At 38.3% G+C, this 27,431-nt stretch overlaps 1 protein-coding gene across 1 annotated transcript in view; it reads left to right on the top strand.

The window, feature by feature from the left end:
- shq1 (SHQ1, H/ACA ribonucleoprotein assembly factor) overlaps positions 1–27,431 on the top strand; it is a 55,818-nt gene that overhangs the window by 6,613 nt on the left and 21,774 nt on the right. Inside the window, exons 8-10 of the mRNA XM_023324662.1 lie at positions 12,477–12,634; positions 13,795–13,848; positions 20,292–20,415. Coding sequence (XP_023180430.1) covers positions 12,477–12,634; positions 13,795–13,848; positions 20,292–20,415 — 336 coding nt within the window. The remainder of the gene's footprint in view (positions 1–12,476; positions 12,635–13,794; positions 13,849–20,291; positions 20,416–27,431) is intronic.

Below are 27,431 nucleotides of genomic sequence, written 5' to 3'. Positions count from 1 at the left end.
TGGAGCTTGCTACATTTTTGCTGGGTATTGTAAAAAAAAAATGGCTCTCACAATAGGCTACTTAGAATCTTGAGAAACCTTTGTTGGATAATGTAACTTATGCTGAAATAGAATAGACCTTTATTTTTCCTTAGTGGGGAAATTCAGGTGTACCAGCAGCAAAGTGACTGGCAAGTAGAAGCATGTACAAAACAAACACAAATACAAAACAAAAGTAAGAATAACACACTGTACAGTAAGAAAATTTTTTTTCAGCATAAGAAAAAGTTTTAATATTAAAAGATGTTGACAAGAAATATAAAAATATTACTGGGTAATTATGTTACGAATAATTGTCAGTGAAATGCTATTTAAACACACAACTATAGTCTTAAAACCAACAAATAAAAAAATGCAATTAAAACAAATATCAATGATTTGCACTTCTGTTAAATCCAAATTAATTCAGCAGCTGCTTAAGGCACCTCAGGCCTTCAGACCTAACACAGGTCTGTGTTAAAATGCTAACATTTTAACACAGACCACATACAGTATATAGAAAGTTAACATTTAGTGAGACTATGCTGCTAAATTTGATTTAATGGTTTCAGCATAAATTTAAAAAAAATATTTCAAATTGTGTAATATTTAAATTGAAGATTTTCTGGCAACTTTGCTTTGTAAAAATGCAAAGAACAATTTTCATATATTTTTTTGTTACCATAGCAACAGTCTGATGATTTGAGTTTAATTTCTGAGTTTGAGTTCTGTTTGCTCACACATATATCTCAGTAAACTACAATTATCACTGATTGCTTTTAGACTCGGCCAATTTAACAAGACTCCCTCTCCCAGATTCTATTAAATCTATGGTGAAACGCAGTAAGTGGTGCGGATGTTCTTAGCAACAGGGGTCCGTAAATCAAATTCTGCTCATGGTCCTTATACGACATTGGACTGGCCCTGCATGACTAGCTAGACCTGCTGCACTGCACATCTCTCTGCTGGATACAGAGGGACAAACAAGGAGATTTCATTTATGTTGCACTAGTAGAGACCAAACTGTTCCATTTTGTCTCTATAGAGTTTTGTGTTAAATATGGCGGCTAAAATGTTAGCAAACAGAGAACATTTGTTTTGGTAGTCATGGCATTATGGACCAAATTTCTCTGTACTCTGAGCGGCTGTGCGTAGCAACTATGTCTGACTGGAGCGACATTTGATATGGCGCAGTTTGAAGCAATGTATGGCACTGCAAAAAATAAAACATGAACACAAAAAAACCCCCAACATTCTGCGTGACTGTGAGGAGAGCACGACAGCTCTTCCATGGGCTGAACCATCGCCCATTAATGCACTGTCTGACTGGGAACACATGAGTAGACATTTATCAAGCTGCACCGCAGACACAGAGCCACGCACTGGGCAGCGTATGTGAGGTGTCAAAGTACATGCTACACATAATTCTTTGTTCACAAATATAGATCTTCACTGCACGGCACGCACGATGCGCACCCTGAAAGCGCAAGCATAGGTATAGGTAATATTTGCGATTTGCACAAGCAGATCAAATGAGGTGGCTTTTAAACTTCACTCATACCTTATTGAAGAAACATGTTTTCTCACAGGGGGTAAATATAAATGCAGGTGAAGCTTCTCTAAAAGAACACCTTCCAAATTGTCCAGTTTGAGTGAGAAATGGGGCGTTAACCATACTGAGGTAAATTTCAGAGAGCCAGCCGCAACAGCAGCAAATGTGCAGAGGCTCCAATGGTGTGATTTCTACACACGGCCAGCTTTATGCCATGTTCAGTGCATCAACTATAAACCCTTTGCGGAATGATTATGCTCTGCAGTCCGGGGTTACTGGTGTATTAAAGAAAAAATATTTTATACAATTAAAAAAAAAAAAATCAATAAAGTTTTAGCCTGGTGGGGCTTCACTGGGCTTTTAGTATACCAGGGAAAACCCTGGTTATTGCATCTAATACCTGCTGAAAGGAAGGATCTTTGATAATACTCCTTTATGCACGTAGGATGCACAGCCCAAGTTTGCTTTGTGCAGGATTTTGCAAGCAATTCAAGCATCACCTAAAAGTACATTTTACTTTTATATCCCCAAATGCCCCTTGCAGACATTAGTAGGAAAACTATTTAAACAGTTGAGTTTGTTTTTTGCTTTTTTTTTTTTTTTTGCAAGATCTAGAAGGATTTTTTTCTTAGTTGTACAACTAAAAGAAGTACGGTAAATGGACTGATCATATAAGGCGCTTTTACAATTATTTTTGACCACTCAAAGCGCTTTACACTGGAGACACATTCACCCATTCGCACTCCCAAACGCACACACATTTATCCACCAATACGCAGATCGGTAGGCAAGTTGCCTACCGACCGGTTAAGTGCCTTGCCCAGGGGCACATCGACATGTGACAGGAGGAAGACGACTACCCACAGAGCCACAGTTGCCCGTCTGTGTTTCCACCATTTTTCTGTTGCCAGGACTACCACTTAAAATTTTCCCTAGACACATTTGAAACAGTTCATATGCAGAGCTGTAAACAGAAACCATACAGCCAGCTATTGTATGCGCCTGACACCGTCATGGTTGTCTAACAACACATTAATACTCAAAAGGACACTTGGGCTTTTTTCCCCCTGCTGTCCTCCTCTGGGAGAGTGAGACATCAGCTCATTTGTTAGTGAGCTGCACTCTTTGTTAAAGTGCCTTAGGGCTCTTTAGCAGAAAAGACACTTACCATTATCAGGGATTGAACTTGGACCTTCTCTAATCGCTTCATCTCTGCTCTGCCTCTTGGCCAGTTTAAACACCAGCATTCGTGGTGCAGCGAGTGGCGAGTTGGAATGCAGCTCGTCTTCGCCCACCATCTTCATTCTGCTTTTAGTTCAGCTTCTCTTTTTGCAGTCACTTCCCATTCTTATCCAATCTCTGCTCAATTTTTGTGGTGCAAATAGCCAGAGGCCTTTGTAGCATTTTCTCCACACAAAGGTGATAACTTGTGAACTCTTGCTTTTGCCAGTGTGTTTAATTGTGCCATCCGGGTCTCATAATGGCCTGCTACTTCCTGAACATCCTCTGTTTAAGCTGTAAGGCTGTGGCACGGTGTTCACTGTTACAGCGGAAGTGCAGAACTCCAATGTCATCAGATTAAGAGCAGATTTAGATTAAACAGATTGTGCAATTTGCAGGAGGAATTGGCAGTTGATCATGTTCTTTTGTGTGTGTTTTTTTAAAGGATTTTATTGGTTCTTGTGGCATCCATTTGATAGCGAGTCGGCAGAAAAGTAGGCTGTGACAAAGGTCAACGGCCAGGACTCGAACCCTCGACAGCCTCGTCAAGGATCGAGTCCCCCGTGTGTGTCCATGCTCCACCTCTGTGCCACAGCAGCGGACTGGTCGTTTTTTTTAAAAAGTCTTTTTTGGCCTTTAATTGACAGTGGTCAGACAAGAAAGCAGGTTGTGAGAGCAGGGGGAGCAAAGATAATCTGGCCGGGACTCGAACCAGTGACGGTTGAGTACTAAAACTAATGTCTCAGTATATGGGTCTCACTCTTTACCCTGGTTCCACTGCCACACTCTTTTTTTTTTCTTTTTGACTGGTTGACTTTCAGGCCTTTTATTCTCCTCGTCCTCTTCTTCCCCTTCCTTGCTCTGCTTTCTGAGAAAGAACATCTCAATCTGGAGCGCAGTTGTAGATAAATGGGCCAAATTAAACTTAATGGCTTGATTGACAGCTCGAACAGCATTAGTCTTGGCTGAGAATGAAGAATGGCATCAGTCAGAAGGTTTAAGTGACTCTCCATCAAATAGTAAATGGCGTGCTTATGATTTTAACAGTTAGCCATATATTTCAATTGATGAGTTAGAATTCTTGTGTGTGAGTTTTAGTTTTTTTTCTCCACAACCTCCTTTCTTACTGTCTACTAAATCTGATATATATGTCACCTGACGGATGGCTGTGGACATGGGTGGTAATCAGTGACATGTGGTCAGGAGTGACAGGTGAGGCAGAGCTGAAAGGTTTGCTTCAAACTACGAGACAGAAGGGTAGCCGCTCTTTTCAAACAAAGTGGTATACAAGGAAAGATAGGCTTTGTGGAAGTCCTGCTAGAAATGCCTTTTCTGCTTTCTTTGCCATCTTTTCTCAACTTGTGTCGAGGATAGACTTGGTTTTGGATGAACTGATATTTTTGTGGAGAATGAGCAGCGCATGGACTTCATTTATAAGTTAAGGTAAGATGGCAATACTTTTTTTTGTTGTTTTTTGATGAAATGTGCGATTTGCAGAGACGACGTGTAAAAAGACACAGAAAAGAAACATAACCTGCAAACCAGGTCAGCTTGTAGCAACGGTAGCTATAATCTATCACAGGAATCACTTATTAATAATCGCAAAATAAACTTTAAGTCTATAAACAAGCTACTGCAACAGACTGAATGTTCTGTTCGAAATGTTATGTTGGAAATATTTGAGTGTTTTTGGTGTTGAATCCTGAAACATAAAGTTGCGTTGGTGTCAGTTGCTATGGCCACGAGTCTTCTTGTAGCTTGGCCGCTAGAGAGAGCTAGAAAGAAGTGGTTTTGAGTTGTACTTCAACGGGTTTTCCCTTTACTGTGTAGCATAACACTAAATTAATAATACCTACATGTCTAAGTTCCATTGAGTTAACGGAATTATTCTAGACAGCAGCGCAGCTATGGATGACATGTAAAAGAATGTAAGTCTTTTTGCCCTCCAGCGGTGTCCACTTGCACAAAATCTCCATATGTAAACAATAACATGCAGGGAGTCTATATTTGTAAATCTGATTATGATTATGTCAGTGCCTCACCAGCTATGAACCTCACCGCACAACACTGGTGCTAATGAAGTAGAAAGAAACTTCTTTGTGCTGTCCTGTCCAGCCCAATGACGGGCCACAGCTGTCTTCCAGGTAGCTTGGGAGTCTGTATTTACCCACCAATCTGGTATAAGTGGTCCTGACAGCTCAAACTCTTTGTATCTCTTGCACTTTCATTTTGGATGTGTAAACAAATCCCTGGTTAGGGATCAGATTAGGGAATGGGCCATCTGTTGACATGAAGCTCCAGTGTTTAGAGTCCCTTCGTCACACGCCCCCTTTGATTTGATACTGGACTCAGTCATAGGGCCCAGATCAAGTGGCAATTTGACCTCTGGCTTTTAGAGTTTAGCCCAGGAGAGCTTTCCAACTCTCAGCAGCATTTTTTGAAGCATATTTTGATTCATGCCGTCGTGCCATCTGGAACTGGAGAGAGCAGCAACGAGCCAGGCTGCCGTTTCCAACTGGAGGAATTAGGTCAGAAATTAATTTCCAATCATTCTGCTCTCCAAAACGCATTCATGGTTAATGCCCAATAGAATTGACAGGCTTCATGGTAATGATGAATTACCATAGCGGTGAGTAATACTGGCTCTGCAGAATTGATAGAAAATCCTTTGGCTTCATATCGCTGCTGTGTGGATTTAAATATTAGGTTTTTATGAGTTGTGGTGGAGCATCATCACAAGATCAAACGCCGGCATGTACATCTTCAATCCCAGCATGCTCAGCAGGATATAGCTCAGACCAACTTCTATACAAGCATGAGAAATCCATGCTTGTATTTTTTTAAATTGATGCAAGATATGTCTATATTGCCTTGCAAATGTATTCACACACCCAGTGAACTTTTACATTTTGAGCTCCAAACTTCATTGGGTTTTACAGATCCACTCAATAAATTAGATTTGGACTTAATTTATTGTCATTGCACAAAGACACAACGGTGAATTTGGCAACAAAATATCACTTATTGGCTACTGGAGTCCGCAGAAAAACTAAAGTGTCACTATGTCCCTACTGTATAATATGAGACAGATAAACCATGAAAAAATCAAGCTTCTCTACCTAAAAAAAATGATTAGTTCTAGAATTGCACCACAGCTGGAGAGGCTGAACCAGTACAAGGCTGCAGGTTCAGGTGGTGTCAGCCCCAGAGTCCTGAAGTTCAGAAGCTGCAGAGCAACATCTCTTCAAACTTAGCTTGACCCAAGAGAAGGTTCCGTTATGGAAGATATCCTGCTTGGTTCCAGTACAGAAGAAAACTCACCCATCAGTCATCAATAACTATAAATCTGTTGCCCTGACAACCCACATCATGAAGGTCTTGGAGAGACTTGTGCTGGCCCACCTCAGTAAGCAATCAGGACCACTTGCAGTTTGCTTCTCACCATGGAGACAGAGACACCATCATACACGTCAACAAACCCACTATTATCTGCAGAAACCCAGGAGACACAGGTGGACACTTTAACAATCATCTGGATGTATGACTATCTGACAAAAGGTGCTTTTCCACTGGCAAGTTGTGCACTAACCGATTAATGTGCTGTTCAGTTTTACCTCAGGTTGTGAGCTTTTCCATTATCCGATTCCTTCCTCACTATGGTGGGCAGGATGTGAGCTGCAGCAGTTGTGGCCAACTCTCCACTGATGTTTGCAGCAACACTCGTAATGGAGAACCTTGAGGTTCTAGTTCTGATAGACCAAAGTAAATCCAGATATTTCATTTTGTTTTATAGAAATCCATTGCTGGCCCAACCATAATGATTAAAGCTCATATCAGCTGATTATTTTTGCTGTATATATAATTACATTCTGGCACTTTATCTTTTAATATGTGCAACCTTTTGGACTTAGGTTTAACAATCATCACCAATAGCCAATCATAAGCTTTATTATTATTATTATTATTATTTTTCAATCGAAATGAAAAATAAAATTCAAATCACACGTTAATATCATGTGGTTCTGGTGTTTCACAAATAGCAGCTTTGTCAGAAAACTGACCACAGGTGCACCATTTCTCTCTTCTTTATTATCCATGTTTCAGAGAAACAAGCTGCTAGCACTGCTGCTAATTCACGGTCATTATGCTGCAAAAGTTACCGCATGTGTTCTTGTTGCTGCTCCTGATTAAACTCATAATTAAACTGCCCCGTATAGTCCACAGCTGAACGTTAACTGCTAAAAGCTAAATGCTGTTTGCAGTTTTCAGTGGCGTAAATCACAATCCAATCAATGAATGCGGTCAGCTGTCAATCAGATTGTTTCGTTGCTGTACCCTGATAAGTGCTACTAGTACTACCCTGAAGTAGATGCAAAAATCTGAGAACACCAGGGCAGAACCCAGATCTGCTAGTGGGAAATTAATCTGGCCGAGGCAGAGCGAGACCAGACTAGTTAGAGGCGGGCTAGTGGAAAAGTGGCTAAACAGACCACAGCTTGTAAGAGTGAAGAACTGTGTGTCGAACAAGGAGTACCACAGGGCACTGTACTCTCACCATTCCTTTTCTCTCTTTACACTTCAGACTTCCAGCACAAGTCTGACTTTTGTCATCTCCAGAAATGCTCAGATGACTCTGCAGTTGTCGGGTTTATCAGTGATGGACAAGAGGCTGAGTACAGAGCGCTGGTGGACTGCTTTGTGTCATGGTGTGGGAACAATCATCTTATCTTAAATGTGAACAAAAGAAAGTAGATGATTGTTGATTTCAAGAGAAACAGGATTAGATCAAATGCTATTTCCATCATGGTATGAAAACTTTTGCAAGGCATTGTATCATTTCAATCATAAACTTCCTACATATGTTGAAATTTGTGCTGCTGAAGTGCATTCAACCTGTGTCAAGTAACTCCTCCAGTCACTTCTTGTTTTTTTTTCATTTTGCATCTTGAGCCCATCTTCAGTGCATGTGTGCAGCAAATGTTCTCCTCCATGTGGGCTTTTATGTCCACTTGGCTGTGCTCTCCCCTTTGATGCTGCACATCCAACGAGAGACTCAGGTAACGTCCGCAGAGAACTGACGTAATGCAGCAGGAATCTCCTTTGCAGCAGAGCCAAATTCCCAGTGCAGCCAGAGAGATACTGAGTGTGTGTGTTTGTCTGTTTGCTTTAGCCAACACAGTATACACATCAGAGATCGAGAGCAGGGACTCTTCATCCTCACGCAGAGCAAGGAATTGCTTTCAGCTGTTTCCTACGGAGCTGGGAGGGGAATAAAGAGCAGGGCAAGCTGGGAGCTCTCTGCCGACGCAGACATCCAACATGCCTTTCAGTGCTAAATGACGCAGATTGCTAAAATGGGATTGAAGTCTGTTTCCATCGCCCCATTAGGCTTGCTGCAGATCCCCATTAAGCAGATGTTTCTTTCAAAAGGAACTGGTTAATGAATTTTCAGAAGTCTTCAAAAACACTGTCACATGCAGAACCTCTGTATTTTTCTCCAGGCTGAGCTATCAGACATATTGATATTGCACATTTTACTCACTTTAATACGATTTTCTTGCACCACAGCGACAAACTCAGTCAGCAGCTGCAGCAGACAGACTTTACTGCCCGACAGCCAGTTTAACGTTGTGTGAATTTGTCAGGTTTTTATTAATATGACGTAACGAGGCGAAGAAAAAGCCACACTGTTTAGACCCATAAACTGTTAATGTGTGAAAATAATTTTCGCCTCTACTTGTTTTTCTAACTCCACTGCTAAAAGGCGTCACAAAAACATTATAAACCATGAGCGACAATGTAAGAAATTTGAGTACATTTTCCTCCTGTCTAACCCGTTGTTGTCTGATGCTGTATGTTGGAGCAAAACCTTCCTAGATCTGTAGGATGTGTAGACGGCTCACTCTGGACCTTCTGTTCACACTTGGACATTCTCGCCTGACCTGTCTAAATACACTGCAGCGTTGTCAGCTGTGCTTGCGGCGCTTAACATTGACTTGTCTGCTGAACTTCTCGATCAGGAGGTGGAGAACAATCTTCATAGTGAGTCAGTTTTGGTTCTCTTTGCTCCGCCTCTTGAAAGACTCACGGAGTCATGTTGTCCTTGAAAGCTATATCAGTGCCTGCCAGCGGTATTAACTTCATTATGAGTTTCGTTGAGGTCATTTATCTGAAACCTTCAACCCAGTGGATATTCCATTTACATGAACCGACCCATTAGCATGCTTACATACACTCATCATGGGCATGAATAGAAATATTACAACTTGGGTCTTCCTCAAATTGATTTGACTTGCAAAGTGTGAATTTACTGTCAACATTTTATCTAATTCATACGGATTAAAATTATACCTACCAGGTCAGGGCAATAAATCATTAACGGTATATAGTGCATATTTTTTTATTAATAAATACAAAGAGAAAATACATCCGTTAGAATTTTCAATAACTTCACTGAACTCTGATCAAGAACTGCACAGTATTCTGGGAGATGTAGGCTTTAGCTGCTCAACATCTCACAGTCAGCATCAACTAACTCACTCACTTTTTGGTGACCTAGCAACAACCTATTGAGTAACTGGCGCAGCATCACTATCTGGTTTTGCCATCGTGCCTCATGACTACTTAAAAATAATAAACAACAGCTTGGAGTGAAAACTGTTTATAAAACAAGAAGGGTCAGTATTTCAGTTACTTGAAACAAAAAGCTAATCAATATGTATTGATATCGACTGTTATTGAATGCTTATATTGTGATACATTTTTTAGCTATATCATACAGCCCTAAAGCCTACAGACTTAATAACATGCTTAAGGTATCAGACCAGACATAACGAGAAAGTTGGTCCAGACGTTATGTTCACGTGTGAATGCACTCCAACAAACTCTGGTACGGTTCACCTCTGGTGTGAATATAGTCTGGCATCGATCCAGACCAACTAAAGTAACTGCACATCTTTCTGAACTTTACGAGTTACCGTTGCATGGCATTATAATTAAAATGAGGCATTCAGTATTGCTAACGCTTTTACTACGTGTACTGATTGCACTGAAATTGTACTTGATTCAATGCCTTCTGCTTAGCGATGTTGCTGGTAGCATGTTGTGGGTTAAGACATGTAGATTGTCTCATCTCATTCAGCATTTGCTGATGCCGTTCAAAAATGTAAAATATCACATTGAATTTTATGAGCTGGTCTTGACATCCCAAATGCTGTCACAGTTGTAATAATAGTATAAATGCGCACAGACAAATGCAGCAAGCAGGACTTTCAAAGTTTATTTTTCATTTCTGGAAACTGGGAGTAATGATTGTCACCCACGTGGCTTTACTTACAAATTGTATTAAGGCACTTTACAAATTGTAATGCATAACTACTACAAATTGTAGTTGTACATTTTACATTTTTTACATGTAAAAAAGAAAACACAACGTTAAAGAAACCACACCAAATGGAAAAAAAGTCCTCTTTTGGTCCAGACCAAACAAGTCGACCAAAGGACTTTCTTGGTGTGAATACACTCAAATGAGGCCTGAACAATATCAGAAAATTATGTCACTATTGCTAAATAGTGACAAAATAGCATTTCCATAAATATAAATTATATCACTATTAACAAATACTGTGATCACCACATCAGTTGGGATGAATCCACATTTTCCTCACCTCTGTCTCTCTTGTGTGCTACCACAACTCTATGAACAACAAGCTTCTGTAGCAATGACCTTTTGTAGCTTCCCCCCCTTGTGGAGAGTCTCAATGACTGTTTTCTGAACATCTGCCAGCATAGAATTGCAGATTATTAAGTGGAAGAAAAACAATACCCCAAGAACATTAAAGAGCAATCCACTCAATGAAACCTACGCAGCAGACCATTAGCATAGTCTGAAATGTCAGGATTTCAACATGTAAACCCTAGTGTAGCTATTACTTGCAATACCTGTTATGAACGCTGTCTTAAGTTTTACTTTCCATAAGCAAACTCCACTTTTAATTTGTTCAGTTAAGACTTAAAAGCAATACACGAAGCATTGATTTTAGGTGCACTCTTGCAAATTGCCAGCTTATTTATGAGAAGATTAGCAGAGCTAAATAGAGGTCAAACCTGGAAGAAAGTATGTCTTTGCTTCTTACCATTTTTAAATCTACAAAATAAAATCTGAATATTTTTCTAGAAAAACCAGTTTAAGTTATATTCCCCAGATATGTGTTATTTTTACCTACTTGTTCACAGTCATTCAGGACATGGCAAGTCCAAAAAAGGTTTCAAAATAAAACAACTTAAGTTTATCAATCAATCAATCAAATTTTATTTGTATAGCACATTTCAGCAGCAAGGCATTTCAAAGTGCTTTACATCATAACAAACACAGAATCACAATGCAATATAGAATCAATCATTAAGTCAACTTACATCAATAAATTTGTAATTGATTACATTTCAAATACAATTCTAAACAGGTGGGTTTTCAGTTGAGATTTAAAAGAAGTCAGTGTTTCAGCTGTTTTACAGTTTTCTGGAAGTTTGTTCCAAATTCGTGGTGCATAGATGCTGAAGGCTGCTTCTCCTCGTTTGGTTCTGGTTCTGGGGATGCAGAGCAGACCAGAACCGGAAGACCTGAGAGGTCTGGAAGGTTGATACAATAAAAGCAGATCTTTAATGTACTGTGGTGCTAAGCCGTTCAGTGATTTATAAACTAACAACAGTATTTTAAAGTCTATTCTTTGAGCTACAGGGAGCCAGTGGAGGGACTTTAAAACTGGTGTTATGTGCTCTATCTTCCTGGTTTTAGTGAGAACGCCAGCAGCAGCATTCTGGATCAGCTGCAGCTGTTTGATTGATTTGTTGGACAGACCTGTGAAGACGCTGTTGCAATAATCAATACGACTGAAGATGAACGCATGGATGAGTTTCTCTAGATCTGGCTGAGACATTAGTCCTTTAATTTAATCCTTTAATTTAAATTATGCATAATAATAATTCATTGTATTGAGAGCCACTACAATAAATAAATATTTATGAAGAATTTTATTAAGTGGAGTTACTCATTAAAACTTGGTTTTATTCAGAGCCTTGCGTTTGTTAAAGGTATAGCAGAGATTAGATTAGTGACACTGAACCAAACTCATATCTAAACATTTGACTTCTACAATTTATTCACTGAGAAAAACACACATCTGATATGCAGAGCCATTTACTAGTCATTTTTGTTCCTGCAGCTTGAACACATTTTTAAATCACATTTTACGTTACATTTCACTGTGACTTTGCCGACCCCCCTGCCCCCCAAATTGCTCTTAAGAAATTTCCCTGTTTATTGTCCCCCCTAAATATGAAATGGGATTTCTTCCCTAGCAGAGACCCCTAAAGACTTGATGTTGTGCCTGCAGCAAAAAGGTGTTCTACAAGTATTGAATAAGAGGATTTAGTATAAAGGTCCACCAACACTTTTCAGAATTAGATTTTAGAAAACATTTTCTTTCCACTTTTTTGTTTTGATTTGTTGCATAAAAACTCTGAAGTACAAAAAAATTAAGGTTATAAAATTGTGAGAAAGTTCAAGGTTGTGAATACACTGAAACACACATTCTTTTTTGGTGTGGAACAGTAAAGCAGAGCTAAAACTTACTTTCATACCCAGCATTTAGAGTCAATTTTATGATTTTATCCCTTTTTTCTGTAGCTGTTTCTTTTAGTGATGAAGAGAAAGAGCAGCTGAGAAAATTCACAAACCGCTCCTTCCTGCTGGACAAGACGTCTCGTTGCCAAGCATGGCTCAGCCTTCTTGACATCCTGCTGGCGTACTCCTATGAAGTGCGTTCTGCAGAGGGGGAACACAATGTAAGTGTGAAGGCAACTTCTGGTGAGCAGCATCCATCCTTTCATTATCTTACATGTTTTCCCTAGTGGGGTCGCGAGGGATGCTGGTGCCTATATCAAGCAGTCAACGGGAAGGAGGTTCAACCTGGACACTCCATCACAGGGCAACACAGAGACAGACAGGACAAACAATCACACACACTCACACCTAAGGAGAATTTAGAGAGACCAATTAACCTGACAGTCATGTTTTTGGATTGTGGGAGGAAGCCGGAGAGAACCCATGCATACAGACTCTACAGACAGAAAGGCCCCAGGCCAGGAATCAAACCCAAGACCTTCTTGCTGCAAGGCAACAGTGCTACCAACTATGCACTGTTGAGCAACAATTCCAATTAAAACCAGAAGTTTACATACACCAGATAAAGACACACCTGTCTGAAATCAAATCAGACCAAACTTCTCTTTGGGTCAGTTAGAATTACCTAAATAATAATTTCCATTCTTTCTGGAAGCTCTGAGATTACAAACAGATCCAAGTTCTCACACTAGCCATCAGTGGTACAGACTGATTGTGTTGTGAAATATGCTTCAAAACATGGCTGAAGTGTTTGATACCAGATACTGAGAATTAATCTTTAACTTTTAAGCCACGACCTTTGTAGATAATAGAGATGCACCGATTACCGTCTTGTGGCTGATCACAGATTACCAAAGCCTACCTGCTGTTTCTGATTTTGGCCAATACCGATTGATTTTTAGTCTGAAATGTTGCTAAAAATAGCAAAAAAGTCACTGAGTTGGCATCAGACAGGATTGTCAGATTCCAGAGTACTGGCATTAGAGGGGTGATTACTGCAGGCATGACCTGGTGGGCCGGTTTGTCAGTCAAGTCTCTGTCGCTGTATAGCAGAAGAGAGCAATGGTTGATTTTTAAATCTTTGATGTGGTTAAGGTCAGGGAATAAGATCAACTTCGGCCAAGCATCGGCCAATCTCCCAAAATGAAGTAAGTCAGCGCAGATAAATCGGTTGGTTGATAAATTGGTGCATCAATAGTAGATTAACTTTCTTTCTGTTTGGGAAATTGTAAAATAGAGACAGACTGTATCAAAACTTCTCCTCTAAATGTTCCTCCTCTGTTTTTAAAGCGTCAAAGAATTGTTCATTTCTCCCCGGCAGGTAGAGTCACCATGGACTATCAGAAAACTCAGCGGTACTCTGTGCTGGCTGGAGGTGAGGCTACTTTTTTTTTTAATACTGAACAATTATATTTAAGCTGACTGCAAAAGTAATTTTGAATAAATGTTCCAGTTCATATGCATTCGCGTTCCCAAGCTTAATTTTAATGTTATTTATTTATTGGCAGATAAATAACTCTTGGAGCTTCAAGGTGCTGTAACTGGTTCTCATTTCAACCATGATAGAAAAAACAAAAATCCAGCAGGAAGTCATAATTATGAGAAAAAGCCCTAATTTTGATGTTCTAAGTCATAATAATGAAATGGAAAGACATTTCATAAAGACTTTCCATTTCTCTAAGGATGCTTGATCCTATGGAAGCTCATATTTCATAATCATGACTTTGAATCTCATAATTATTATGTAGAAAATCAAAATTCTAAATAAGAAAGTCAATTTCGACTTCCCATCTCAAAATTATGACTTTGAATTTCATACTTATAGATTTATATCTGATAATTAATACTTTGAAAGTTGAAATTATGACTTTCTATCTCAAAATTAGGACTTTGAATTTCATAATTATGACTAAAGTTGGGTAGTAACTAGTTACATTTACTCAATTACATTTACTAGAGTAACTTCTTTTGAAAAAAGTTACTTTCAGGTGTATTTTTACTATGCTGTACTTTTCACTTTTACTTCAGCAATTTTATTATGAAGTATCATGACTTAAGAAAAATTTCGGAATTCGCTACACTAAGTGAAAAACAAATATGTTTTAGCCAAATATTCACCAGACACAGACTCACACCTGCAGTTTTTGTTAAAGTTTCATAAGTTTTTTTTATTAAACAAAATCAGATTTTCTTCTGCCTGATTTTATTTTTGTTGCTTGTCCTTAAAATACCAAAATTTTTACTTAACTGGTCTGTCTGGTGATGTCATTTTATATATACTGTATTAGATAATTAATAATTTGATTAGTTTCTCAGTACTTGGACTTTTTACCAAATACGTTTTTTACTCCTACTTGAGTAATTTTTTTGATAGCTACTTTTACTTTTACTTGAGTAAAAATATGTTGATGTAGTGCTTCTCTTACTTCATCCAGAAAAGATGTTACTTTAGTAAAGATGTTATTTCCCACGCCCACTTGAGTTACTTTTTTACAACTCTCTGATTCAGACTTTATATTTCATAAATATGACTTTGAAAGTCAAAATTTGACTTTATATCCCATAGTTATGACTTTGTGTCTCATAATTATAAATTGGGCAGACACAATTATGACTTGTTTTTGTAATTATGACTTTAAAATGTGCAGGTATGATTGATGATATGAACTTTTTAATGCGGTGCATTCAAATATGGATTGTAAATGGTAAAGATTAGTTGAAAAGAACTCCATCGCTTCTGTGTTGCAGCGAGTTTGTAATTTTGCGCCTTTTGTTTTTCTTCTGTCTTTACTGCAACATCTGACCACGCCCACAGCCAATCAGTGAACTGGAGCTGAGCTTGCATCATTCACACAAGTTGGGCTGGCCTGACTGGCCCTACTCCAAAGCAGGGACCGAAAAAGCAGGGACCGGCCTCGAAAAAATGCCAGTGGGAAGACTCGCAAAGCAAGCCGAGTAGAGTGGTGCCTGGCTCATTAGAACCAGTGGGGCATTAGTTCCCCTCTAACAGATGTGATCTCAGAGTGCAAACCTTCAGCAACAATATCCACTTTAGTCTAGATGTTATTTCTCAGTCTGTCCATCATAGCTTGAATCCTAGTATTCAGAGATCTAGTTGCATTATCTGAGTCCAGCATCTTGGATAGGATGGTGTTTTCCAGCCTCCTGTCTGATGGTCTTGATTTTTGTGAGTGTTGTACATTCGTACGGCACAGGTTGAGATAGTGGGCATAAAAGAGTTTATAACCACTTGAAAAGCAGCTGCAGAGTACTTATATTTATATCACTAAATCACTATAGTGATGAAAAAAGTCAGGTTTCCTCTGAACTAACAGTGGACACGTCCACTGCTGATCATCTTTACTTATATTGATACTTTTACTTATTTATTTGATTACTATTGGAGCTTTGCAAAGACATTTCGCTCAATATGCACATTTTAAATATACAGTTGAATTACAATAGTCTGTCTACATCTATGACACGACTCATCTTGTCATTAACACTAGGGAGGCGTGTCGGAGGCTGCCTCCCAGAGCCTATTTGAATATTTTAATGGGTGTTGGATATGCTCATGTGATCGGGCGAGGGTTCCTGGAGGAGACTGTGACTACAGATTGAGAGGTGGACATTTTTTTTTCATGTCGATAGCGGCGGCATTGAGGGAGAGAACGGTCTTCGCCTGCCTGGCAGCTCCCTTAATGCTCATCAGGCAGTCGGCAGGGCTGTCTGCCTCCATCAGCGTAGCATCTCCTCCATCCCCCGCCAGCTCCATCTTCTCCTCCCTCCTTAATCTCAACAATAGCCAGCCCTGTCTTTGACTGGCAGCCAGTTTGTGAGTCACCATCACAGTTTTCTCACTCCCATATCTATTTTTTTAGGTCTTACTTGGTGCCTCACACTCTCCTTCCTCTACAGTGCTATACTTCATGTTTACTTGTCCTCATTTGACTGAGCTGGTGTTCCCGAGTCCCCCGGCGAGCAGCAGCAACAGACCTTATTTACACTTCTGCTAAACAAGCCCCTGGGAAGGGTACGATCCCCCCCGACACACTTTCTTCAAGCTAGCGGTGCATCCTTTACAAGAGGAGAAGGGAGCGGGAAGCCTGGATAAATGTGTGTTTCTCTCTTCTGACTGTGAGCTCTTTAAAGCAGGGACAGCATGCGGTGATTAACTAGAGGCAGCGATTAAGAGACCAGGGTCGCAGAAGTGTTTAAGAACTACGAGTCCCCTTTTTGGTTCACTCTATAAAGGAGTAGTTGTTAGGAGTAATTAGAGCTTCATCACCTTCATATTTAACCCGAGGAACTGGGGAATGTAAAAAAAATGCAAGGAGCTAAATGTGTGGCAGAAGAAAGTTCTTGTCATTTTTATTTGTGTATTTTTATTAGATGTCTGCCTACAGAATCTAAATTTCTAGTCTCCAACTTTTGGAAAGCTTTGACCTGCTGATTCCAATTTTTCACTGAAAGCTTTACTTTAAGAAGATGTTTTAGGAAATATATATTTGTTTGTATTATTATTTTTAATATATGCAAAATGTGTTGTTTGTCTCCACTCCATGAGTTCACCTGGACCCTTCACTCAACTCTGAGATTTACAAAGCACTGACAGCATTTCCAAATTTAACACAAACCATCACAGGAAGATTTAAAGTACAAAAAAGACAATTAATCCTTTGTAGTATCTGATAAAATAATTGATCTCTTTTGCTCATTCACAGACTAGATGAACCGCAGACATGTCTGGATATATAGACAATACAGTTACCTTTTTCGAAAGTCCCTATGACTTCAAGTTTAAACTAAAGTCAGAGGGGCTAACTTTATGTGGCCAAGTGTAGATGAATGAGCCAAACACACCCAACTATGAAAAACGTATGTAGGTGTCTCATTATAATGAGATAGTATCTCAAAAATAATGAGATACTATCTCATTATATTGAGATACTTTATTTTTATTTTTTTAACAGAGTGGTGGAAACAGGCTTCCATAATTTTTGTTTTTATTCATCAATTAAAAATTATTGAGATGACAATGTGTGTGATGACAGATGCCCTGTGGTGTCCAACAATGGGCACAAAATAATTGCTATAAGTTCAGTGAACTAATTTTAAAACCAGGCATTAATCAATGCTTTACTACAATCTACCTGCAATGCATGTGGCTAGTGTCAGTTCTGACTGAATGAAAATCATTATAAACTATTTATGTCACATTAACGAAGAACAGCTGAAAAGTTACTGGGTTTATCAACTGCGGTAGCAATTTCGCTCCAACTCCTCCCCTTGTCATTTCTATATTCTTTGCATGTTGAATAAACATTAATGTTGTTTCCACATATCATCTCCAATGTCCGCTGGACTTCGGGTTGCGCCGTATCAGCTGTTTGGGATTCCTCTCTGTAATTTCCCCTCAGAAAGCACTGAGGAGAATCCTCGCTTTCTGATTGGCTACCTGTCACATTCAACATGCTGCGTTAACGATCCCAGTTGGTGAAAACCTCTGATTTAGATCAGAGCGGCCACCATGATCTACTGCAGGGTTGCTCAAACTTTTTGAGACCAAGATCTACTTTTTCTCTCACCAGCCGGTTGAGATCTACCTCACGACACGAAGACATAAAAATTGTAAATTAAACTCTATTGACTTATTTTATATGCGAATATACATCAGTTATAGCAGAAATAATAAAGTGATAGAAAACATAATGCAGTATATTTCTTCCTCAGTGAGATTCTCCTACCGTTTTACACTCTCTTTTTGTCGTTAAGCACAGCCGTTGCCGTGGCAACCGCCTGCGCCCCGCAAGCGGAGCAGCGATTACGTTAAAAACATAACATTCAGTCCGTTACGATGTCAAGTTTCCAGACTTGATATTTATTTCTCGATTATTGGTTGATTAACTAATTTAAACTCCTGCTCTGCTAGTCAGTCTGTCTTTGTCGCCTTTTTTTTTGTTAATGGAACTGAAACGCACTGAATTGCGCAACACCTTGTTGAAACAATAATTACTGAGAATAAATTTTAACAGGTTTTGTTGATTTATATATATATATATATATATATATATATATATATATATATATATATATATATATATATATATATATATATATATATATAATTCTTTAATGAAGCTACAAACGTTTAGGATCTTAGTGAATATTTTGATAAGCCTGTCAGAAGAGGAAGTGCTGCTCTCATCGTTCTGTCGGCGTTCAGTTTGTCACCTACTGCCGAGATCAACTCAAAACCGAAATCGTAAGCGACAATCTTAGAACGGCCGGCGTTCTAAGATTGTCTTAAGGGGAAAAATAAGGGCAACAAAACCGTGTAGTGTGAACTATTGCATCAGGTAGTCGAAGTGCCCATTTTCTCTATTTAAATCTAATTATTACTGAAGGGCAACATAATATACAGACTTCATAATCTGCACTCTTTTGGTTGAATGCAGTATTTATTTCCACTTTGGCTTTATGTTGTTTAGTCTTTATTCAAGTAAATTTTTTGTTAATGGAGACTGAGAATCCATTTTATTTTTGTTTTTGGTTGTTTTGTTTATTTTGTTTATCAGTTCCAGTGTTCAGTGTTCTTTTGAAAATAAAGTGTATCTATCTTTGGCAGGAAATCGCATGCATTATTACGTCATTTCCATTACATCAGTGTAAAAAGGTCTTCAAACAATATTATCGTTTATCGCAATAATTTTTGAGACAATTAATCGTTGAGCAAAATTTGTTATCGTGACAGGCCTACGTAGGTGGGTTTTATATCCCGACTGTCCTCAGATGGAACCGCATTAATTTGGGTTTGATTTGGCATAAACAAAAGAAAGAAACTTGTGAAATGTGTTATTAAAACAATTAATTCAAACAGCTTTAAAATAAAAAAAATACAATCTCCTTAAATTTATAATTACAAATAAAACTTTGACACCAGAAAAGACAACTGTAGTGGGCTTATTAAATGGATCCTTCAATAAAAATACAGAAAAGCACCACTACATAATCATTCTATATACATTTATAAAAATAAAAAAATACAATTTTGCAAGAAGCATTGCTTTAAACATGTATAACATTTAAGTACCTCAAAGAAATCAACAAACTCAAACTCACTTCAAAACGGCCAACAGCCTGTCCAGAGTGAAGCAGATTCTCGCCCTGAACACTAGACGATTTATCTCCCCTCTGAACAACACAAATACACAAAACAGGTCAAACAAACAATATACTGAGGTCACAACCTCAGAAGTCTGATTATATTTTATATTAAACACTCACGCTGTCACAGAGTCATGTACTATCCCTCAACGGTTACAACAGCCAGAACTCACTGCTCATGGGCGTAAAGCAATCTAAATAAAATCTCATCTCTACAAAAACAAGAAAATCGACCAGTACATTTTACAGTATGAAGCTTATATTTATTATTTGTATACTAACATTACAGATTATACCTAGGTCATCTTACCAACTTATGAAGTTCTTTTACTGTTATCTTTACAGCTTCAGATCGGGATCAACGGCTGTTCCGCAGATATGTCGGCACAAATATGCTACTTAACGCTTAGAATTACTCCACAGTGCCACCTGCTGGACACTTTGAAACAGACAAACAAAGGGAATAATGGTGACTTCACTTTGGACATTGAGATCTAACTTCACATTTAAGTCCTCTTCTCTTAGTAACAACTTCCATACTAGTGACCGATCAGGATGCCAGCTCTGATTCCAATTGTCAGCTGAATTCTTAGTAGATATTAACTTTAAGGTGGGATACATTTTTACAAAGTCATGTTCTGTTTCCTGCAGACCTACAGCTGCTCACGAGATGTCCTGGTGTCCTTTGGACGAAGGGTTTTGTGCTACCCCCTCTACAGACACTTTGCTTTAGTGGCCTCGTCAGTTTGTGACGCAGCTAAGATTTTACAATCAGGTGAGTCACCAAAGAGCACCACACAACATAAAAGTTTAAAAGGGACTAGTAATGCACCTGTTACCTTTAGAAAGCCAGTAGCAATCAGTATCTATGTTTCCATCAGTCAGGGCCAGCAGGGCCTTCTCTGCTAGCCCTAGAAAATTGAAAAGAAAAAGTGTAAAATGTCTTATTCATATTTAATTGTATCTATAACTTAATTCTCTTATTTTACAAACATGTTGCTTATTGGTATTATTGAATATTCACTATAATTCCTTCTTTAAAAAGTGCCTTAGCTGCTCTGCCTCAGAACCTTCTGTACAAATTCAGCTACCCTTTTGACAAAAATGCCATGAAATACACCATAGTTGGCATTACTGACAGAATTATCACCCAATCAAAATTTACATACTTTGTTGAACTTTGTAAGGCATTTTAAAGACTACCTATGAGTGCTACGAGTGGCTAAAAACTAACACAGACGCATGGATTTTATTTACAAGTAATGAGTGAGTGTTACTTTTCTATTATTTTCCCATACAGACTTTACAGAACATTATTTCTTTTAATTGTTTACATTTGCTATTTGAGCAGTTTGGATTAATGTTGAGCTTAACTGGGGAACATAGAAAGGTTTTGCTAAATTGCTGACTGTTCAATTATGTGCGGTGTTGCCTGTGCATTTTGTTAAGGTATACAGTTATATGTATTTGCTTAAAATGGAGTATGTTTATTTATTTGCCTATTATTAGATGGTTGTAGCTTGGTGTGGTGCATAGTTTTTGCATTGTCCTTCACAATGTGTGTATTGTTCAGATATAGTTAACGCCTACTGAAGGCCCTGACTGAAACCCCATGGCACGCCACTGGTTTCCATTGACCATGTAAATGTGAAATTTGAAATTACAAAAGCATTTGCTTAATGGAAACGTGGCAATTTCAAAAAATGTTTAATTTTTTGATAAAAGGTTTTGGTGCTTTTATCAAAAACCAGAATGAGTAAGTAGAATGAGTTAGCTACTCATTCTAAATAGAAGGAGTTAGTTTTTCAGCTGTATTGAAATTAGCTGTATTATTGAATGAGTTGTGATCAACGGATGTTACTACTGGTAGAAAAAACAAAGAAGGCAACAGGAAGTGGAAGGAGGATGATGGCGCAACATGTTTTTTAATGTTATATAGCATGAACAAACTTATTTATGTGTGATTTTAATTGTGTTTTTTATTTATTGTAAATTGCAAAATTGTGGTTTTCCTATGTTAGCCGAATACCGATAAAGTTTTGTGCACATTTATCATGGAAACACAGCTAGTTTTGGTGCATCTTCTAGACAGCAGACATTAAAATGAAATACTATTTCTCTTGGTTCATACTCAAAAAAGTGTATACTCTCAGTGTATACTCTAGGCTAATAAAGTATGCAATTTTAGGAGCCTTAATGATATTTTCTTATTTTCTTAAAATGGCAAAGAATAAAAAAAAAATAACAACCCTTAAAATGGAACTTGACGTAATGTTGTTTAACAAAGTAGTAAATAATGTGTTCATGCTTCAAAATATCAAACATTAACAGTTTAGTGACAGAGGTTCTACAACAAAAACAACACATAACACTAAATGTAGCAGATATCTTCAGTTCTACATCTCTCTGAATTTGATCTGTTGTTTTCAGTTTTTTTTTTTTTTACCCCTCCAGGGGGTCTTTTTTGTGGGCTCTAGTGTCCCTTATATGATAGTGGGCCGACAGGAAACAGGGAAGGAGAGGGGGAAGACATGCGGCAAATATTGTCGGGTCCGGGAGTCGAACCCGCGGCGGCCACGTCGAGGACTAAAGGCCTCCAAATACGGGTCGCACTACGCCACCACGGCACGCCCCTATTTTTTTAACTAAAACACAGAAGCTGTCTTTACCGAGTTCATTTTCAGATGTATGATGTAAGATTTATCTATTAGTGAACTGCATTAGCTCCAGTTCACACTCCAGACCAGATGGTGGCGGTAATGCACACTTTCAATTTTTTTAAAAAGTGCCATAAAAAGAAGAAGAGCCATGAAGCCGGGGAGGAGGGCTTGGATACGAAGAACTCTTAGTCCTTAGAGAGAGACCAGAAGCAGGAAGGTGGTTAGCGTTGAGGAGTGGAATTTGTCAGAGTGGTGCAGGAAAAATAAACAAAACTCACAAACTACCTTAAAATCTTTCCATACATGATCTGAATATGCTGACCCTTGCAGAGTGGTGAGGGGACTGGCAGTGCCCATCTCCAGCTGTCATCAGATGAGAGGCGGGGTTCACCCTGGACAGGTCACCAGTCCATCACAGGGCCCTCAAAGCTAACAAAGAATAAAATATATGAAAGAGAAATGTAGATTAACAAGGGGAATAAATATTTTAAAATCAAATCATGTTTATTAAGCACTTAGTGTTGGAAACACAACAGTTTTTGCGCTGTTGTTAAAAATGTAGCCAGCTGCTCAGTACTCATGGAGTAAAGCCTTCCACCATGAAGACGATGTGGAGGTTCATCCTCAGAACTGGTTGGTGATCTGGTGGAGCCAGAGCCTTTACTGAGACAGGAAAGTCTTTAGGTTTTCTAATTCCTGATCCCTGGCTTCCTTTTTCATCTTCATTTGCTTAGACTGCAAAAATATGAAGATAAAAACAATGATGAACGAGTTATAACAGCCTCACAATATCAAAGTCTCTTTGGCATACTGAGCTTAATTAAAACCAGGTTAAGTTAATGAAGAAAACTATATTAATATATATTATGTTCTTAGGAAGGAGAAATGTCAGTTTCTCCTTCCTAAAGGAGAATAAATTGTTTTAATAAATTGTATTATACTCTGTCCTTGGTGAAATATTTGCTCCAACAAAGCATGTGATAGTACACTTAGTACACTTTAAATTGTTCTTTTCTACAAGTTGATTACTATTACAATACACTAAGCACAAAATTAGTTGTTCCAAAATGACACACTTCAAGTTAGCTAATCCTAAGCGAACTTGAAGCATACTCAAGATTAGTCTGACTAATCTAAAATATTATATACTTAGTATATTTATTTTCACCTGGCCCATGGAGGGAAACATGGATTAGCTGAAAGGATTAGCTGTTGACTTTGATATCTTTAATCTTTAAGGAAAAAGCCCCTGCAGACTGTGAAGAGTCAACAATGTAAACACACTTGGTACATGTAAAGGCTGAGATTATCCTGCTGGGGACAATTCTAACACTGGTAAATGACAGCAAATTAGAGGCCTTTTAAACCCCTAATTAGCATTTCATCAACTCACCGAGTAGGAAGATTAGTGTTCAGGAGTGTGAGAGAAAAGACAGTCACTTTTTCCCCGCACTGTCTTTCTCTTATGTTCGAACATCTACTTCCGTTTTCAACCTAATATTTTTTTGTCATTTCATAAAATCTAATACTCAAGCCCAGCTTTTGGTAAGAGTTACTGCTTTGTTCTGGGTTCCTCGTAAAGTCTGGAAATTGAATAAAAGGAACAAGTATGCAAAAATACTTTTTGAATGTATTCATTTCCATTGTTAAATAATTGTGACTGTTGGTGCAAATAAAAGTCTAGCTTTTGGATCCATCCATCAACCTGTTGATCTGTCCATCCATAAACCAGCCAGGCAACAAACAAACAAGCAAGCAAACATGCCAGTCGACATAGAATTGTTTAAGAACTCTGTTTATTCATGTTTCTTGCTGTACCCCTTCATAGTTCAAGCATTATGCTCAAATGAGTAATGTGGCTCTTCCCTAATAAACTGAAATTTGGCCTTGCTTGTGTCTGAGAGTGTTTCCTCCCAGAATTACACTGCATCCTCATTAATTTGTCATAGTGAGGGAAACTCTAATGCACAGTCCAGTTTTAGCCACTCTGTTTACAAGGCTGCTTAAACAATCACTCATGGGTATTAGCAAAACTAACCTTTCAGCAATGGTAGACAGGTTAGGGCTGCAGAGGAAATGCTATCCAGTGGTAAATATTTAAGCAGCCCTGAGGCATGATGGCAAGTATTCCCAACAAGGCCCTCCACCTGTATCGGAAGTGTAAATCAAGAGCCATCAGAAATGCAGGGAGGAGCAGGGAGCATAGGGGACACTGGAGTTAGGAGGTATGGAGGCCAGCATCAGGATAATAGTGCTGTCATTCTTTTACCAACATGACAGGAAAACTAAATGTTACCTGCAGCAGGATCCAGTCAACAGACGTCTTTGTTCATACATCCAGATATTTTACAGAAGATGCTGTAGTCTCCTGAATGTTGAGAAGGCTGGGAAAGCTGAGGCATCTGATCAGAGAGAAGTTAAACAACTCTGACCTACTTGTATAATAGTCATTGAAAAGTCAAAAAAGTGTATAACAGAGTCTGAGTGTGCTCAGGGTAGTGATTTTTTTTAATTTGTTTTTACCAATAGTTCCGTCACAGATAAAATGTTCCTGACCTGGTGGAAGCTGTGTCTGTCAGACCTTCCAAGCTTTCATTATACTGGAAAAAATCTGACAAACGCAGAACACTTTGTGCAGGTTTGTACAAAACCTGCTGCTGCTCTTAGTGCCAGTAAAAAGTTTCACCACTTGGAATGTTTTTATAGCTTCTTTTAAAAAAAAAAAGGTTTGTTGATCATGACAGATTTGTAAAAACAATAAAAAGGGTTAAAGCATCCAAGGGAGTGAACTTTCTATACCCTTTAGGCATTGAACATTGGCAAAATAGTGTAAAAAAACTTTTTTTATTGATGTTCATTTGAAATAACATTTCATCACTGAAGCTCTTACAAAGAAAAATGAAGGTTTTATGTTCCCTCCATGATCCAATGATTTTTCACCTCAAAATCTCAACAAACTGTGGAGGCCACAAACTGAATCTGCCCTGACCAAAGTGAGATAAGCTTCAAAACATCACCTTTCTCTAATACTTAAGACTACTGTGGAAATTTTGCTCCAGTATGAGACTCCATCAACAGCACATCTCTTATTCATGTGCTCCTCAACCCTGGAAGCCTGGCCATTGTCTTCCTACACAATTCTGATCAATTGTCATCGCCATTCAGTTCTCCATCTGTGTTTTGTGTCATAGAGCTGAATTTCTCAGGATGAATTTTTGGCCAATCAGAAAACATATGATCTGGGCTGAAGGAAGGGAGCATCTAAAACATGCAGAGCAGTGTGCCTTGAGGACCAGGGTTGGGAAACATTGTGTTAGGCTTTTGGTTGCTGGAGAGGAATCCTCAAGAAAACCTGTTAGCGGCTGTAGAACACTTAAGACTTGTGTAGAGATTCACCTACAGGCAGGACAGAAGCACCAAAACATCCTGCCAAAGATAGAATGGTTGGGTTGTGTTAGAATGGCTCAGTCAACTTAAAGTGCCAGACAGATGTTTTTCAATTCTGCAAATAAAAATAGGCAAATATGCTTGTAGATCTGCTCAGCTGGTAAAGAGATTTAGCTTACCTGAATTTTACTTATTTAAAAAGTTTGATTACTTCTATTTAGCTAGAATCAAAGTGTAACCTTTGCTCTAGTTTTCCACAAGCTGAGAAAATGACACAGTCTTCCTGTTGAGAAAAAAAAGGCCAAGTCTTGCAAGCATATGTGCTTTTGCCTCATATGATCCAAATTCTTCTTAGGGCACAGCTCCCCATGTATAACCCCATGTTTTAAATGAGAACCAAATGTTACTTTAAGCTTTTCCTCACTGTTCGTGTGCTGTTTATTTGGATTGGTCCGGAATGCCAGTAGAGAATGCCAGCCAGTTCAGTGGAGGTTGGGAAAAGCTGATTCTCTGACCCTCATGAAGTTGTTGGCCACACCATTAAGCTATTTAAATGGTTGATTGGAAAGGAGGCTGGAGCAGTTCGCTTTGTTGGATCATTTTTGGAAAAGGCATATGTCAGAATGGTAGGAGCAGATGTTTTGTGGTTCTGCAAACCCGAAGTAAAAACCCGAACCATTTCACCATTTCACCTGCCCCACTGCATGTGTGGGGAAACTTTGCACTTACAGCAAATGGCTTTTGTAGTTTCTAAACATTTTAATGCAAAATCTTTTCTTATACAATAAAAGCTAAATCATTGTTCTGCACTAATCAGTCCGATTTTGCACAACTGCACTGTGGCACACTTGCTGTACATATACGTATTTACATATACATATCTACTTTTTTTTTTATCTTTGCAAGGACTGCTCTTAAGTTGCTTTTATATTAACAGCATTTCATATTTTTACAATTTATAGCATTTTATATTTTATTTTTATTTTATCTACAACTACTACTCAGTGGTAATTGTTATTGTGTCTTGTCTCTATGCTGTAACTGTGAAGTAATTTCCCTGCTGGGATGAATAAAGTACTTCTATTCTATATTCACTTTTTAAACTTTAGTTAATTTTCTTCAGTTAAAAAGTTTATGCATGAAATAACCTGTAAAAGGCTGCTGTTTTACAACTGCTTATTAAAGGGGACATGTTATGCAAAATTAATAATTTACATGTTTTGTACTTCCATTTGAGTCGCTACTGCTTCTGAAAACAACCCAAGCACTTAATAAAACTACCCTTATTTTTTTAAGGGTATTTTGCCATTTTAACAAAATAGTAAAAGATTATTAAGACTTCTAAAATGGCATACAATGACAATATTTTTTGGTTTCTAGAAAATTTGCCATTTCAAAAACCTTCTTAATGTAATGTCACAAAACAAAATCCAGTTCACAAATCAGACATGTACAAGTTCATTGCACTTGACCAGTGTTGTAAAGTAATGAAGTAAAAACACTTCACTACTTTACTTAAGTATATTTTGGAGTACTTCATACTTTCCTCGAGTATGAAAAATTTTGATAACTTTCACTTTTACTTCACTATATTTCCGAACTTAATTGCATACCTTTACTCCGATACATTTTCAATGTGTGGTTTAGTTACTCGTTACAAAAAAGCGAGAGAGAGAAACGCAAGTGTTTTGACCCCACCTACTGATTGTAGGATTGACTGATTCACTGATTTGTGAAGTAGAGT

The sequence above is a fragment of the Xiphophorus maculatus genome, chromosome 20, assembly GCF_002775205.1.
Source record: "Xiphophorus maculatus strain JP 163 A chromosome 20, X_maculatus-5.0-male, whole genome shotgun sequence".
Taxonomy (NCBI): Eukaryota; Metazoa; Chordata; class Actinopteri; order Cyprinodontiformes; family Poeciliidae; genus Xiphophorus; species Xiphophorus maculatus.
This window is presented reverse-complemented; position numbering and strand designations above follow the sequence as displayed.